General features: G+C 44.7%; 1 protein-coding gene across 4 annotated transcripts in view; it reads left to right on the top strand.

The window, feature by feature from the left end:
• HIPK2 (homeodomain interacting protein kinase 2) overlaps window positions 1–16535 on the top strand; it is a 138220-nt gene that overhangs the window by 103501 nt on the left and 18184 nt on the right. For 3 of the 4 annotated variants that reach the window (XM_083858847.1, XM_083858845.1, XM_083858844.1), the window contains 7 exons: window positions 80–203; window positions 2291–2410; window positions 3123–3209; window positions 4290–4474; window positions 8190–8352; window positions 10903–11122; window positions 12633–12754. In XM_083858847.1, the coding sequence (XP_083714973.1) occupies window positions 80–203; window positions 2291–2410; window positions 3123–3209; window positions 4290–4474; window positions 8190–8352; window positions 10903–11122; window positions 12633–12754 (1021 nt within the window). The remainder of the gene's footprint in view (window positions 1–79; window positions 204–2290; window positions 2411–3122; window positions 3210–4289; window positions 4475–8189; window positions 8353–10902; window positions 11123–12632; window positions 12755–16535) is intronic. The other variant, XM_083858846.1, reaches the window with a different exon arrangement.

Genomic DNA, 16535 nt, shown 5'->3' with positions numbered 1-16535 from the left:
ACAATGGGCACCAGCTGCCCTACACCAGCCAAGTGGTCCTGCTCCCCTTGCTGATGTTTTCTGACCTCTTCCCTCACAGAGCCCCTGAAATCATCCTCGGTTTACCCTTTTGTGAAGCAATCGATATGTGGTCATTGGGATGTGTCATTGCAGAGCTGTTCTTGGGCTGGCCCTTGTACCCAGGAGCTTCGGAGTACGATCAGGTGGGTGTGGATATTGCCCTGCGTGCTGGTAAGTGCACACATCTTTTCCCCTTCTCTTGTCAGAGTGAACAGGTGCCAACTTTTTCACTTTTGCTAATGATGAGTCTGTGTTTCTTGCTTTCCCAAGTCAACATTGCCATTATGCACCTGGATATTTATTCCAGGTAACCAGTGTGCAGCTTGGTACGCTGGCTTTTAAGACCTGGCCACCTGAGTGAAATCTCAATTGAGAGTTGAGGCTGCCATTGACCGGAGAGCTCTGTACATGTCTCCTCACTGAGCAGAGCAGGCACTCATTCTCTGCTGTAACAACAAGTGCTGTATAAAGCCTTATTTGTTAGAAGAAACTACACGAACTCGGCTGCATTTCATAACCCCTTTTATGTGAAAATGTGTATTAAAAGCAATGACAGGGAGAACGTTGGCATTGATGTAGGTTTCCAGTTAATATAAGCTGTCGTTCCTTTTCTCCCTATAGGCTTTTATGCTCTTTTTGTAGTCCTAAAACTGATACTGCAGTGGCAGCTAGAGTCAGGGCTGTAGAATACTCTGCATTCCCATAGTATTCTTCAGGCTGATCTTAGCTGTCTGCAAATGCAGCCTGAAAAGGGTCTTTTTTTTTTTTTTTTTTTAGGAAATAAATTTTTTTAAAAAAAGAAGAAAACCAGGCAAGATAATAAATAACTTTTTCACATACTGAAGTGTTTTCTTGACTTTTCTTTTGAAACTAGTATTTTTTAATCAGAGCTCTAAAGGTAAAATTTGGCAAGGGAAATAGCTTGCAGCAAAGAGCAGGGCTATTCATGACTCTAAAGGAAATCAGATGAAGCTGAGAAACTTACAAGTGTTTGAAAATCACATACCAAGCATGAAGAGCAGATTTCATTCTCTTCCCTGTTGCACCCCAAAAGCCATAAAAACACGCAGCTGAAAAAGAAATCACCATAACTTACTGGCCAGTTTAATTGCCCAGCACAAAGCTGCCTCTGGTAAAGTGTGACGAGGCTCCTGGGGAGCTGGGAAAGAGGTAGGGGCTGAGTAGGTAGCCCACTGGTAGTGGGCTGCAGGCAAGATCCTGGTGCCTCTCAGGTATGTGAGCTCTGATGGACCTAAGGAGCTGCAGAGCTGAGCAAACCATGCACAGTGAACCAGCACCTGAGTGCTTGAAAGTGATTGAAACCATGACTGCTTTTTATGCCCTTATTTATTTAATGTTTTTATCCTTCTCTGTTTCTTCTCTCAAAAAACATTTTCCTTTCTTCCCTTGAATTTTGTAGGTGATTTGTTATAGTAGTTTTGCAGAGTTTGCAGCAATTTTGCAGAATGAAGCCATTCAGGGGTTGGGAGGTGGCAAAGTTAAGGTTTTGTGTGGCACCTCAGGCACGTGTGACATCGGTCTTTAATTGTGTAATCACAGACCCTTTCTCCTTTATAAATAAGTAAAAGTTTGAGACCCTGGAAACACAAATAGAGTATCTTTTAGCTGTGTGGGTGCCAATGACATCATACTTGTGGATGCAACCCAAATAATGTCATGTAGTCAGTAGAGACAAGTACTTTGCATACCATGAGGGCATCAGTTGCTTTGAGTGTGTATTTCACCTTAGTTCAAAGGCAGTCACTTCAAAATCCTCTGGTTGGAACTTCAAACTGCTTGTAGGACAGGCAGTGTGCTCAGGTGGAAGAAAACGGGCAAAAGTTAGAGAGCACATATCAAATTGTGGAAATGACTTCCTGGAGAAGAGAGGGTACAAAGTGTTGAGACATCCCATTGAAATAACTGTGTGAGTTCTTCTCTTTGACCTTTAAAAACTTTGGGACTTTCCTCTTTTCATCCTTAGGCCTTGTGGGAGTGCACTCTAAGGATGAGTTTCCAGTCATGTGGGTGATAAATGGAAGGAATTCCATACAGAAATTCTCTTCTTCTCATACCTTGCACAGAGTTTTTTGGGGGTGAAGTCTTTCTACGTGCTACATCTTCTTTAATTTGTCTGTTCTGCTGGTTCAAATGCCTCCTGCATTCCTTCAAGGAAGACCTCCAGAGATCTTCACAAGATTAACAGTGACCTCTCATCCCTCTCTTGCAGATTCGCTACATTTCACAGACACAGGGCTTACCAGCAGAGTATTTGTTAAGTGCAGGGACAAAGACTACGAGGTTTTTCAACAGAGATACAGACTCACCATATCCCTTGTGGAGGCTGAAGGTAGGAAGACATTCCCTTGTTTCTTTTACCTTGCAGTTGTTGGTTGGAAGTGCAGAGGCATTCAGGTCACCTCAGAGCTTAAGTTTCTGGTTTTTGCAGTGCAGCACAGACATAGGAGTGGGTGCTGCCCAAGGTAAAACTGCCATACCCAAAATTTGGAGTCTATAATACACCTGTTTTGCCATTGCGATGTAAGAAATTTAAGTCCAGAATTGACCAGGAAATCTCCCTCTAAGTAGTCAATGAATTGGTGTGTAATGGGCAGACTTTGCTCTAATATCTAACTCACTGTGGGGTGGGGGGGGAAGGCAAACATTTTAATTTTACAATCAAGACCTCTAGTAAATCTAGACCTCTAGTGAGCCCTGAGTGTCCTGTGCCAGAGTGTTTGGCTGCATCATGTCCACAAGGAGAGAGGCCAGTGGGCTTCTGGCTGGGATGGGATGCTGCTCCTCACGCCAGGGTGGATGTAAGAAACCCACTATTGTTGGATTGGGAGGACCCTCAGAAGTGGAACAGAAGAGATAAGCCACCTTGTGACATAAAAGATGTCACATAACCATGGTAGAGATCTTTGAAAGGGTGTCTAGTCAGGCAAGAGAGACACAATGGTCCCTGATGAGGACAGGATGAAGCACATGTGGGAAGTGGCACATAATCTGCAGCTGGTTGCAGGGCAGTGTTGTCAATGCCTGTGTCTTGTTTTGAGCAGACGCCAGATGATCATGAGGCAGAGACAGGGATTAAGTCAAAGGAAGCAAGAAAGTATATTTTCAACTGTTTGGATGATATGGCACAGGTAAGAGCGTTGGTGAGTAGCCAGCAAGACTGTTCACATGCTTTCCAGCAACAGTAACAAAAGGGAATTATAGAAGTTTTCTCTGTATCCTATTCTTGGGCCAGCTCCTGAAAAATACCAGGGTTATGTCTACCAAATTAGCTGTTACTTGCTGCTTTGTAGCAGTGACTGCATGCAGGGGTATGCATGCTGTAGTAAAGCAGCCTTGGAAAGTAGCTACAGCACATCTCTGAATGTTGAAATTCTGCATTTTCTCTTGTCTCTCCAGTGCTCTTCTGTATGACACCTGGCAAGTCACTTAGTACTCTGTACTTTAATATTTCCATTTGTTAAAGGGTGACAATGGAAATATTCATTGTGGGCACAGAAGAATGCTTGCTGTAAAACGTGTCTGGATGGGGGAAGAATGGGAAGTACTAATTTGCTGTGTCACTTCCATGTTGTTGTGAGAGCTAATCCCAGCATAACCACTCCTGTGATCGGAGTTTGTGCTGACAAACAAACCAGTGGCCCAACACTAGCACCAAACTGGAGTTTGTACTAGCAGGGTCTAGATATTGTAGCAAGTAAACATGTAAACATGCAGGAGTGGAGGACTGGAATCAGAGAAGAATGGATAATACATGAAATAACGTAACACATCTTTTTTTTCTGGCACCTGATACATGAATGGGATATTTCTCATAAACCTACTGACAATTTTTAAGGATTTTATATATTTTTTTCTCATAGGACACATTGATAAGTATCTGATAGCACAGTATATGATAAATACTCTGATTATCAGAGCTTGCCTGCTACCACATGGAAGCTGTTCATCTTCAGTGGAGGGTGACTAAGTGTTTCATTAGCCACTGATCCAAGCGAGCCGAACACTTAACAGTCTGTCTGGAGATGTGACATGCACAAGCCAGATCAGTAGCCACCATGGATCTGGCATGGCTCTTCAGCAGCTACTCCTTTAGACAGGGAGGCTCGCAAGGCATGTGCTCCAACAAGGAGTAAATACAGTTTGCTGGAGACCTGACCTGACCATCTGTTCTTCCCCTTTGGCGCTCACTCCTGTCATTTCTCCTCCAGGTAAACATGACAACGGATTTGGAAGGAAGCGATATGTTGGTGGAAAAGGCAGACCGGCGGGAGTTCATAGATCTGTTAAAGAAAATGTTGACAATAGACGCAGATAAGAGGATAACACCCATTGAAACTCTGAGCCACCCTTTTGTCACCATGACGCACTTGCTCGATTTCCCTCACAGTACACAGTACGTGACTTTTGTTCCCCTTGGGTTTTGGATTGAGGGGTAAAGAGGATAGCTGGTTGTGGTGGAGACCAAATGTATCTAAGGGACTTCGTTAAGATGTTTAATCTGTAAGTTTTAATCTTTTCCTGCTTAAAAAAAACCAATTTCCAACCCAAGGTTGCAAGAATTGTGTTGTAGGTGCTTGGCATTTAAAACGCTGCACTGTGTGCTGCATTAATTATGTAAATATTCAGTAATTACATATTTTTACATTAAAATGCAGAAGAAATTATACAATTAGTGCTGAAAGTATCAGTTTATTTCAGAGTAATATAGTCCTGATTGTTACTGGAGTAATCAACCTGATCTGCAGTGGGGAGGCAGCCCTTCCTCCCAGAACCTTCCCATCATGGCAGGAGTCAGCTTGAGGCTGTTTGCTTTTTAAGGGAAGAGCTGTTCTGCAGCAGGCTGTTTTACAGGCATAAGCAACAGGAAAAGGAGTTCAGTTTTCAGTTTGGTTGTTGTCCACCTGTGCCACCTTAAATACCACATTCTGACCTCAGCTGACACATATGGAATGGGGATGGGCTTTACTGCCTGATGGAGATGAGAAGAAGTCACATCTTCAAGCCTGACTGTGCCTTCTCCTAAGGCTGCACCACAGAGCACAGCAGCCTAAAATGCAGGATACCTGCACCCAGTCCACGGCCCATGCCCAGTTCACATAGGGACAGGCTTCTCAGGTGTAAGTGGAGAAGGTAGATACATAGTGGAAATTTTCCAGAGGCTTCAGGACACTTAGCTTTGAACATCCTGCTTACAGCACTTGGCAGTTCAAGGTGCTTTAGCAGGCTGTCCCATCCCCTTGAAAGGAGAGCAATTACTGGCACAGTGCTGTACTTCATTGGGTGCCGTTTGCATGAGTGTTTTAAAGGCTGTCAGGATCTCAGGTACAAAATTAAAAGGGGCTGCTTGAAGAGCTGCCAAGTGTATTTTTTGTGCTGCAGAGCAACAGGTAACTCTGTCAGCTCCCCTGCCTGTATGGGTGGCTGCAGTATTTTGAGTTTGTTTAAGGTAGCTTTCTCCCTTTGAAGGAGCTGTAGGTACCTTTTTGTCACATTTATCACAAGATAAGAGCATCTGCTTACCAGAAGTTAGTGCATGCATGATCTGTGTAGACCCAGACTTAGCCAGCACAGCCGTCTTTGAGCATGGTTACCTATAAATAGATAGTAAGTGATAAATGAAAACAAGATGGGGGATAATTGTGCTAAACAGGAAGAAAGTAAAGATTCCTATAAAAAACAATCATGAATAAAATATGACAGCAAAAATACTGAGTGAGCATCACAGACAAAAGTCTTTTAATTTGCAACAGTCCTTCTGACTGTGCAACAACTGATTGTGTAAGATAGGAGAGATTTGTGACCTAATGCATTGCCGTCAGAAATCTTTCCACTAACGCAACAGTCCATAACCACGTCTTTATTTTTGAAGTGCTCAGTTGTGGCTGCCCAGGCAAAGCCCCAGAAAGACTAAAAGTATCACTGGGGCCAATAGCAGTGAGAATTTTAGCCAAATAAAGAATTCAGCATCACATCTCTGAATACTAAATGTGTGTCAGCTGGGTGTGTAACCCCACAAGCCCCTCCATGCTGGAAGCAGTGACTGGCAAAGAGAGCAATAAGCTGTAACCAGCATGGCAAGTGGATGGAACTTTTGTCTGTGATGACTTGTGGTTTGGAGAATAGAAACTTCAAAGCCTTGAAAGATGCAGGGAGCTATAATCTCTCTTGGAAATAAATTGGGCTGCAGAAAAAGTGAGACTATATGGAAGCTGGAGCTTCTGGAAGGAATCTCTGCTGTGGCATGTTTCAGGGAGGCTGCAAGTTCAAGCAGCACAAGAAGAGGGGCTGTTCTGCTTTCTTACAAGCAGACAGCAAAGTGTGTTTCGCTTCCCATTTCAAGTATTTAACTTCCTGGTTCTTAAATTGCTGAGTACTCCTCAGCCTTTCTGTCTGTTTTGCTTTGTCCCTATGGGTTTTTCCCCCACCTTTTTTTAAAGTGAAGCCAGAGAACATGGTATTGCATTTGTAGAGCTTACATCTTGTTAGATAAAACCATTTGGTAACACACACTATTCACAATGTACAGAACCTATACACTTCCCAGTGCTTTCTTCTTTATGCAGTGGGAATTATATTCATACTTGACTGAAAATAGGTGATCCAATAGCCTTCTGTATTTATTTGATAAGTGTTTGATTTTGCTGGATGTTTTGTGACCAATAGGTGTAGTTCTGGAAGTGAATGCACATAATGGGCAGCTGTGCAGTGTCCTGAGCCAGGCTTGTCTGCAGATGTTTATGGCCCAGATCCAGTTACCAGGATATTCCATGTAGGATAAGAGAGGTGACCATTTGAGTAAGAGATAAGACAGGGATAAAAAGATTTAGGTCCTCTTCATCAACCTTAGGGATCATATAAGGTTGTTACTTTTGAAGGGACGCTTCATTTCTTGAAAATGATGTGAGGATATACCCCCTACCTCCAACAGTTTAGATCATTACAAAATGGTCAGCATACAGCTGATTTTCACTGCTTGGAATTTCTCTTTTTTCATGTTGGGATAATGGAAATAAAATTAATGCCTTTATACTTTCTGAGATTGTGTTTCAGACGCTGAGGTCACATTTGTAAAAACAGTATTGTGGAAGAATTGTGGAAAATCTGTATTGTTTTTCAGGTGTCAGAAAGTGAGATTGTACTAAAAATACAGTGTTGTCCAGGTTCACTCTGTTGTTGTCTCTTAACCTCTGTACGCTTTGGTATTCTAATTAATGAAATATGGACAGTTTCATTTACCAGGTGCCTACTGTGCTCTAATAATGTAGAGAGTATTTAATCTCCTTTACTGGGGCACAAAATAGGATACTTTTCAAAATTTTCATTGCTATATCAATAACATTTAAGGGAAAGTCAGTGTAGAGGGAGAAGCTGTAATCATTCCCCCAGAGATCCAGTTCTCAGTGTGAGATGACCTCAGAACCAGATTCCCTTGGGGCATTGAGGAATTTGCTTTGGAGTAACTTTCTGATATGAATTGTCCTGTTGACTGCAAGAGGAGATGTCATGCTTCAAGACAAGCATCTGCACAAGTGTTTTGTCAGACAGGGACAATGTTTTAACTGCTTAGCTGGACTCAGCTCTTGGTAAACAACTACTAAAAAGGAACAAGGATGACTTTTTTAGGGGTCTCAGTGATCAAGAACAATAAAATTCTTCCTTGCAAAAGAGGTGTAAAACTACCTTTACGCTTACACTGAGGGAAAAAGTACAAGTTTTCTTTTCCTCTCAGGCTCCATCATCAGGAAAAAAACAGTATCTCTCTTTCTTGCTCTCAGTCTTTTAATATAGCCTCTTTGTATTTCTTGCCATCCCCTAAAGAGCAACCAATTTGCTTGCTTTTGTGACTTGTATTGCAGTGCAGAGACCCTTGGGAGCATACAGGAGTCCCAGGGCAGCTGGGACTCTCATCTTGGCCTTCGTCAGTACAGGGTTAATTTGACTCTCACCAGTTAAAAGAGACCTGCACGAAATAGCAAAGGGCTTTAAGAGCCTGGAAAGTACTAAGCCTACCATGGAGACCTATTGCAGGGCCACTGTGATGAACTGTTACCAGTTTGAGTCGCTTGGTTGATTTTCTCTGCCTTCTTTGCCCCCCTTTCTCTGTGCAGTGTCAAGTCCTGCTTCCAGAACATGGAGATTTGCAAGCGGCGGGCGAATATGTACGACACGGTGAACCAGAGCAAGACGCCATTCATCACCCACGTAGCCCCAAGTACATCGACCAACTTGACCATGACTTTTAACAACCAGCTGAACACAGTCCACAACCAGGTGAGTGCATCAATCACAAGCAGCCAGTGCTTGAAACATTTATGTCAGGAGGCCCTAGAAGATGAAAAGCAAAGTAACATCCCATTAAACATACCTGCCAAGAGATGGTGCCTTTTTACTCTCCTTCCTCTGCTCTTTTCCTCATTCTCTTTTCTTCAGGCAAACAGTAATCTTGTGACATTTTGTGTGACGGTGAAATGTTGGCCTTGTTGTTTATGTTGTTGTTGGGGTGATAAACCCTGCTTACTTGGGAAGTTGCTATGGGGAAAAGCTCATTAGCCCCTTAATGCAGCAAACAGTACTTCACTCCCTGGGTCAGGCAGAAGTATTTGTGATCTTACAGCTCTTCTTCAAATTGGTATTGAAGTAAAATGACTTTAAACCCTCTGTAACAGACACAGCACTGTAACTGATCAACAGGAAAGAAGAGTTTAGCAATAATGTTTATTCTTATCTCTCATTGCTTTTACTCCAGGCGCCACTGTTGATGTGGGGACTGTGTGCATGTGCCCCCACTGCAAACACATTGCACTCCAGTTTAGTGAGCTCTGGCTTTATAATCATGCCTTGTATTAGTTTTACTTGCCCCAGTGTTGGAGGGTGCTGTGTTAACAAATTTTATGTGACTAGCAGGCTAAGTTGTGGTACTGTATTACTGCAGCAAAGGGAAACTCTCCAGGGAGAGCACTCTAGGAGACTGAAGCTCAAGAAATAGCTGCTGTCTTTGAAGCCTTTTGGGAATAGGCTCTTCAAGATTGACTCTAGAGATGGCAGGTGGCATTGCAGAAATGGTGTTTGGAAAGCAAGGAAGCTAAAGGAGTCTATGTAGAAGTGCAGGATGCTCCTGTGTCAGTGAGAAAACCAGGCTTCTTGACTTAGGTCTTGATACATGTGATCACAGAAGGTTTTTTGAAACAATTCAGGCAGGCACAGACAGCCATAGGTCATGACTTGGTGTGAGAGGGTATTAGTTACGAACACCGGTTCCCTTTCTAGGCTGCTTCTGAGATGTTGACTAAAGAAATGCATGCTACATGCTCCCCTAGGCCCCAGCTGCAGGGCAGAGACACCATTTGTATCAGAATTACTTGTAGGAAAGGCAGACTTGCTTTCATTTCCTCACATTTCACTTGACATTGCGATCAGTTGTTGGCTGAGGAGATCCATGGTGATTTCTGAATTCTCGTATGAGGCATGTGTTCTGAGCAGAACCAGTATGCCCAATGTTCCTAGAAGAATTGGTAGACATATTTCCAGGAAGGTTGTTTTAATTTGAGCAAGCTCAAAGCCTTTCACAATTCTCTTCAACATACCACTCATCTTGGCTTTCTTTTGTTTCCTGTCTCTGCAAAATATCTGGGAATTGCCTCCTTCCAGTTATGGCTTCTGAGATTACAAGTATGGGAGCTCTGCTGTGACTCCTGCTCAGTATGTTGCATGGGATAGCAGATAGCACTTCACAGCCTCTGCACCGAAAGGGGATAAAGAGAAGGAAGACATATTTTGTTGTCACATCCTTCATGGCTGTGGCTGTGGCAGTGCAGCATGAGTCCAGTGGCAACCAGGGCAGTGCAAAATGCTTATTAGACTGCTCTATCCTGTACCTTGATCAAACCTCCTCCTGGGTTTGTACATTCACCAAGAAAAACTGTTGTCTGGCCTATCTCCAGCAGTGTTGCTGGCATGTTAGGACAGAGGGGAAGGATTGGCTCTGGTCTGATAGTGTCTGGCTCCCTAGGCATGCATCCTAAAAACATATATTCATATATTTAGAGCAGTGGCAGAGCTGTTTAGTTGCCTGCAACTGTAAGGCTCAGTCCAAAAAAAAAAGAAAGTCTTCAGATTTCTAGATTTTTGCAGAGCTCTGGGCTTATTTTTCTGGCTTTGAAACATTCTCTACTGGAGTTTCTGCTCTATGAGATTTTAAAGACGATTCAAGTGAAGTTTCGACTTTGCAAGTATTAACATTACCTCCTGTTATGCCTTCTGACTACTCAAATTCCAAACATAATTCAAGGGGCATGTGCCATCTTAGATACAAGGTATCTCAGAGAAAAGGCCAGAATGGATTTTCCCTCTCAGGATGAGATTTCACAGTCTATGTTACCTAAGAAATGTGAGCAGTTTCTAGAGCTAGGTACATGGTAAGTGAGCAACATGATTTGTGGATAGCAGCATTTTCTGAGCCCATCTTCATCATGCTGCAAATCAGAGCCAGATGGGTGAGAAATGGGGCTGCAGTTCTGCTGTAGGAAACATGCTGTGTCTCTGAGCAGTACAAGAAGAGCTGTATGGCTGGAGGTCCCATGGCATGGTACAGCAGTGGTTACTCAGGCAGACTGTGATCCTTCCCCCAGCACTGCCCTTGTCTCTTTACTCCTCCGTGTCCTGTTCTACCCCTTGTCTGCTGTTTTGGTTTGGTTTTTATGGTTTTTATTTTATCTTACACTATTTTACTTTATTATTTTTTTTCGATTTTGCTTCTTCCAGCATACCCATCTCCTTCATTTTTTGTTTGTTTTTTTGTTTTAATTCCCACCATTCCTTTAGACCACCAACCTGGCTCCCACCTCCTCCAGTGCCACTATTTCCTTAGCCAACCCTGAGGTCTCCATACTAAATTACCAATCTGCACTCTACCAGCCCTCAGCGGCATCCATGGCTGCGGTGGCCCAGCGGAGCATGCCCCTGCAGACAGGAACAGCGCAGATCTGTGCCCGGCCAGACCCCTTACAGCAAGCCCTCATCGTCTGCCCACCAGGCTTCCAAGGTAAGGGACAGCTTCACCAGATCTTGGCCTGCTGCTTCCTCCAGCTCTTGTTGGAAATGAGTTTCCTCAGTGCAGGTCATATGGCAGGAAGAAGGGCTGGCCTAGTAAATCAGAGCAGTGAGGTTGTTGCAGATGGAGGTGGCTGTGTTGGCAGAGTATCTTGCAGGCCCCTTTAACATCCTGAGTTGGAGGCAGCTGATACTGCGAAGGGGCTGGGGTAGAATGTGTGATACTTGTCATTCTTTGCCCTTAACAAAGTTTAGCACTTCTGCCATACTTTAGTAAACTTGAAAGCTTTCCCACACAATACCAGTAAATCAGTACATATGTAATGGGTCATACTGCCACTTCTCAGTGACTCGATTGCTAAAAGGGGAACTTGGGACGGTAATGCAGCAGGGAGCATGGTACTGGTGGAGACAAGGGTTCTCCCCCATAACAGATGCTCACGACCATTTATGAGGTCAGTTCCCTCAGCTCCAGCCCTGCTGCAAACTGCTCTGCCTGTGCATACTAGCAGTGAGTACTATTGTCAGACAACTTGGGAAATGCTCAGTGTTAACCGCTTCTCTTTCTGTTAACTTTACATGCTGTAGCAATTTGGGAAAACTAGCCAAGTATCTGTAGAAGTGGTCTAAATAGACCTCAGTTCAGCTGGTGCAACTTCTGCGCTTCATTTCTACAAGTCTGTCTGTGCGTTAGTCTCCAGGTACTTGTTAAATGTTCTGCAAGATTATCAAAGCTCTTTTGAACTAGAGAAGTTTAGCTAGACCTCTTCTGTGTAGTTAAAATGCATCTCAAGGGTTTGACTTCCGAAGTGGAGTGTGTAAGCAACCGTCTTCAGCTTGCTGCCTCCAGAGTAGAGGAGGCAGCACAGGCTGTGCCATGCACTGAGGTGCTGGCAAGGGAAGCTTCCTCTAGCTCAGTTAGACTAATGTGAGGCTCAGCCAGTAGTGGCTAGAGTTTAGGGTGTGCTAGAGGTTTTTAAATATGAGTCACAAGAAACTGTGCTAGAGAAAATCACCTATTTCCATCAAGGCTGAGAGACTATGGAGTTCTGAATTCCCAGTCCACTTTGGTGTAAAGAGGTCATTCTCAGATAGCAGTGGGTTTTGGCTGTCAGAGACCATTTCTTGTTGTTAAACCAGAGATTGTGGGGAAGAGAAGCCATTCACTCCCCACTTTTCCTTTTCTGCCTGTGCACATTCTATTGCAATATTTCCCATGCACTTGAAGTAAACTCAGCCAATCCCTTAGTGCCTTTGGAAATGTCTTTTCTGCACCCTTATACACGTATTGTGTCTGTGAACATTTGATGGACATCTTTGGGGCAGGGTAGAACAAGGCACTCTGATGGCTGATTATTCAGAGGGACTGAACACTGCAATTTAAGTGGAACAGTGCAATTTAATTTAATGAGCGAGTGTCTTAGGCTCCTCTGAGAGCCAGCCCCTGTTCCTGGCAATGCTGCTGATGGCTTATGCTGTACCTTCTGATGCTGGTGGAACAGGGTTACAAGCCTCCCCTTCGAAGCATGCTGGGTACTCGGTTCGGATGGAGAACGCTGTTCCCATTGTCACTCAGGCTCCTGGGGCCCAGCCTCTTCAGATCCAGCCAGGACTCCTCACACAGGTAAGGAATTCTAAAGGCACCGAGCTCAGCAGGTATTTACTGTATTGTTTAGCTCTTGGAGGCTGTGGAGAGAAGCTTTCTCTGAGGGCCTTCTGTGGTGCAGTTCAGAGATGTGAGCAACTGTATATGGGTCTTCAGTTTTCTCTGAAGTGTCGAAATCTCCCCCACCTCATTGTTCAGCCCAAAGACTATGTCGGAGTTGCAAAAGCCACTGGAAAACCCCCTTCTCTTTCTGCTTTTCTACCAAAATCAGTGGGAAGGCCTCAGGGAAAGCAGTGTCAGGCCTCTGTTGAGAAGTAACATATAATAATCTCCTGCATCCTCCTGAACTCAAAATCTTGGGGGTAGTTTGCAGCCAGGAGTTGCATTGGTGAATTGCATGCTGCTGAAAAATACCTTTCATGCTTTAAGTTTTCACTGTTCTGTTTTATGAGCACCTCTGCCCTTGAGGTATGAGAGGGATGTAGGAGGCAGAAGCAAGGGCCCCACGCTCAAGGAGCTTGCCTTGTCAGCAGTTCTTATTGGCACAATTGTCTGAAATATTCTCACAGGAAAAGCATGGTTCCTCCTAGAAAAAAAACCAAACAGGAATGGGTATTAGTGATTACATGCACATCCTCAAGGGGTACCCCAGCTCCTCAAAGCAGAGGAGCAGTTCATTCCTCCTTGTGCTGGCTTCAGTGAATTTGCCTCAATGGTTTTTGAGCTGGCACCATGGTACCTCTGCTGATACCAGACAGGGAAAAAACAAAAACCACCTTTAACTTTAAACTAAGTTGTGCAAGCTGGAAAAGATGACCAGCTAGTTACAAAGGCATGTCTTTGTCTCAGACTTGTTTGATTTGCCATGCCAGCACATTCATATGCAGTCAGGTACCAGCAGACTTCAGGGTTTATGCCTGTGTGTTGCACTGCTGGGGTAAGACTGTTGGTGTTCTTGCCTTCCTTTTCCAGCTGCCAGTCACACTTACCTGGTGAAGACAGATTAAAATGCAACTTGCAGCCTGTGTGATTTCCATCAGCTAGCCTGCCCTGCCCCTTCCCAATAGCAGAGCCTTTGTCAGTGAGCTGTCTGAGACATCAAACCGATCTATCTGCTGTAGCCTGTTGTAACAACTGACATGGGCCACCTCCCTTGTTTGGTAGGAAGGGAGAGCCTAAGAGGCAGGGAAACAAAAGCCATGGCAAAGCAAGGAGCAGTCTGTGCAGGCTCAGTGGCTGGCACCTCTTGCTTGTGCAAGAATTCAGCCAAGGCAGTGAATGAAGGAGGTCACAGAGCTTTACATGCCCCCACCATTCTGCTAGGCCTCCTGTGGTGTGTTATCCTTTGGGGCTTGAAGGGGTGAGGGTTGGATCTGAAACATCTCAAAGACAGCAGAATCCTGAAATATCTTAGTACCTCCTGCTCCTTCTTTCTTCTCGTCGTGGCCTTGTTGGGCTCTACGCAAGTAGTAAAGCTCCTCCTGAGCATCCTCCTGCTCACAGGTACCAATTTCAGTGCTGCCTCTGCCATGTGAACACCCTTTTCATGGGCTCCCCCTTGCATGCTTTCTACTGACATTTCAGTCACTGTCACTTCCAAAGGGGAATTTTGGCTGATTCTGGGAAACACTCCTCACTTGCATAGCTTTTTAATTTTTGATGTAATAAAAGAGAGATGTGCCTGTTGCTGTGCCTATTTGTCTGGCGTGATGAGAAATGTGAGCTGTCTCTGATGCCAGGGCATTCTGATTGATGCCAGTGGCATCTGGTGTCCGTGGGCCTCGCTCAGTTTGGGCTGAGCAGCTGGTCTGATAAACAAATCTGTACTCAATTTCAGTTTCCTGAATGGAAAAACACAGCTTCTTTGTGATACATTGTAGTCACATCTGATATTGGCGGCTGCGTGTCTCTCTCCCAGCAGAGAGCTGCTCCTCTCATGCACAGGTGCTTATCTAATGCTCCTCAGCCTGGGCCATGCGACTGCTGCTATTTCGAGACGGACCGGCTCCGGCAGAGAGCGCAGTGCCTCCAGAGCCCACTTCTGTCTGTCCCCTGCTTTATTTGTCCCACTGATGAGGCAGGGTGCTGCTCCTTGTGCTCCCAGAACTGTGTAGTGCCATTAGGCTTTCTTCCCTGCCCAGCACATAGCACAGGTTTCTGTGTTTGCACTCCTCAGGCTCCTGTGGCTGGTATAGCCTTACAGCATCGCAGTGCAGCTGGCATCCAGTTCTCCCTGTGCATTTTGTACAAGGGAGAAGTAAGCAAGACCAGCTATCCCAGATGAAGATCCAGGAAGGATCCAGGGCAGAGACACTGACAGAGCTTGAGCATCATGTCTGGCAGCTATGTGTCTGCAGCCTGTGGCATGGAGCTAGGCAGTGCAAGGCAGAGCAAGCAGCCTGCAAGATGCAGGGTCAGTGGCTAAAGTAACTTGTTTGTAACTTCTCTGGGTCTTTTTTCATCCTCTCAAGCAAGCGTGATCCACATATTGTGTGCACAGAGACTAGTGAAAGGACACTGATCCTGTCTTTACTAATAGCTCACTGCAGCGTCAGATGTCAAAAGAGGCAAAGCTGTACAGTTTTTCAGCAGGCTTCCATGGTGTGACCCAGAACTGTCCCCTGCCCTTGAATAATACCCTGGATTCTTGATTTTCTCTCCTTTTAACTCCTTGCCAACAACACTTCCTACAGTCTTGCCACTGGCTTTCAAAACATTATTCTGTTAGTTGTTCCTGCTCTGTACCCAAAGTATGAGCTTGGTCATTCCAGAAGGCCCATCATCTCCTGAGGACCAGAGCATTGCTCTACCACCCCAGCAAAATTTCATAGTAATGCACTGACTGGGGTCAGGCTGCAGCTGCCAGCACAAGCCTTCCATGTATAAGCACAGCACACTGTGCTGGTGGATCAGCCTAGACAAGTCTTATCTGCAGATTAAATGATTCAGTGGTCCGTACCTAATGAGTGAGGAATTTGTGCCTAGGCCCTGACACTGTATCTAAATTTATGCACTACAGTTGGACAGGGAGCTGAGATTTGTTCCATTCCCTTCCTGAAAAGGGAGGAAGCAGTTTTGTCTGCAAGTAAATCCAGGTAGCCCCCTAGGATTGACTGCAACAGTAGTTATGTCTCCTCTTTTAAAGCAAAGCTGAGGTTAAAAAAATAAAATAAAAGAGAATAGTAAGAAGGCCTTTTTTCTCCCTGATCTTTTTGTGCCTTTGCCTCATCCTTTTACCTGCTCCAAGCATCACCAGTCCATGGTTGTGGTTCCCTAGATGAAGGGCTCTCAGGAGCCTTGTGACTCTCCATCCTTTGCAGATGTCACTGAGGCCTCACTATAGCAGCCTTTTCATGTAACTCAGCAACACAAAAAGTTACAAGATGGTCAAACTTAGGAGTAGAACTGGGAAAAGATGGCTTTTTGTTGGGTGGATTGTTTTGGGGTTTGTGGCACTGTGGGATGGGAGGGAATCATGGGGACAGTTAACACGATCCTTGTGAGGGTGGAGAAGGGGATAAATGCATGCCTGGAAGAAGCCTCCCTTCAAATTTAGCCTCCTCAGAGTACTGACAGAATACAATACAGGTCCAGTACAGTAGTGCAGGTTGGGACTAAGGTGAGCTGTAGCTGTTACACCTGAGTTCCTCAGCCCAGCAGTGAAAAGATGCATTCAGGCAGCACATAGCTAAGGAAGTTTCCCAAGTCTGAAAAATCATCATGTGACTTACGCAGAGTCACTGGAGCAGGACAACCTGTGTCACGCCTATGGCAGCCCAGCTGGAGGGGTGATTGCATA

Source organism: Zosterops lateralis (assembly GCF_965231275.1).
Source record: "Zosterops lateralis genome assembly, chromosome: 4".
Taxonomy (NCBI): Eukaryota; Metazoa; Chordata; class Aves; order Passeriformes; family Zosteropidae; genus Zosterops; species Zosterops lateralis.
Note: the sequence above shows the minus strand (reverse complement) of the source record. Positions and strands in the feature narration are given on the sequence as shown.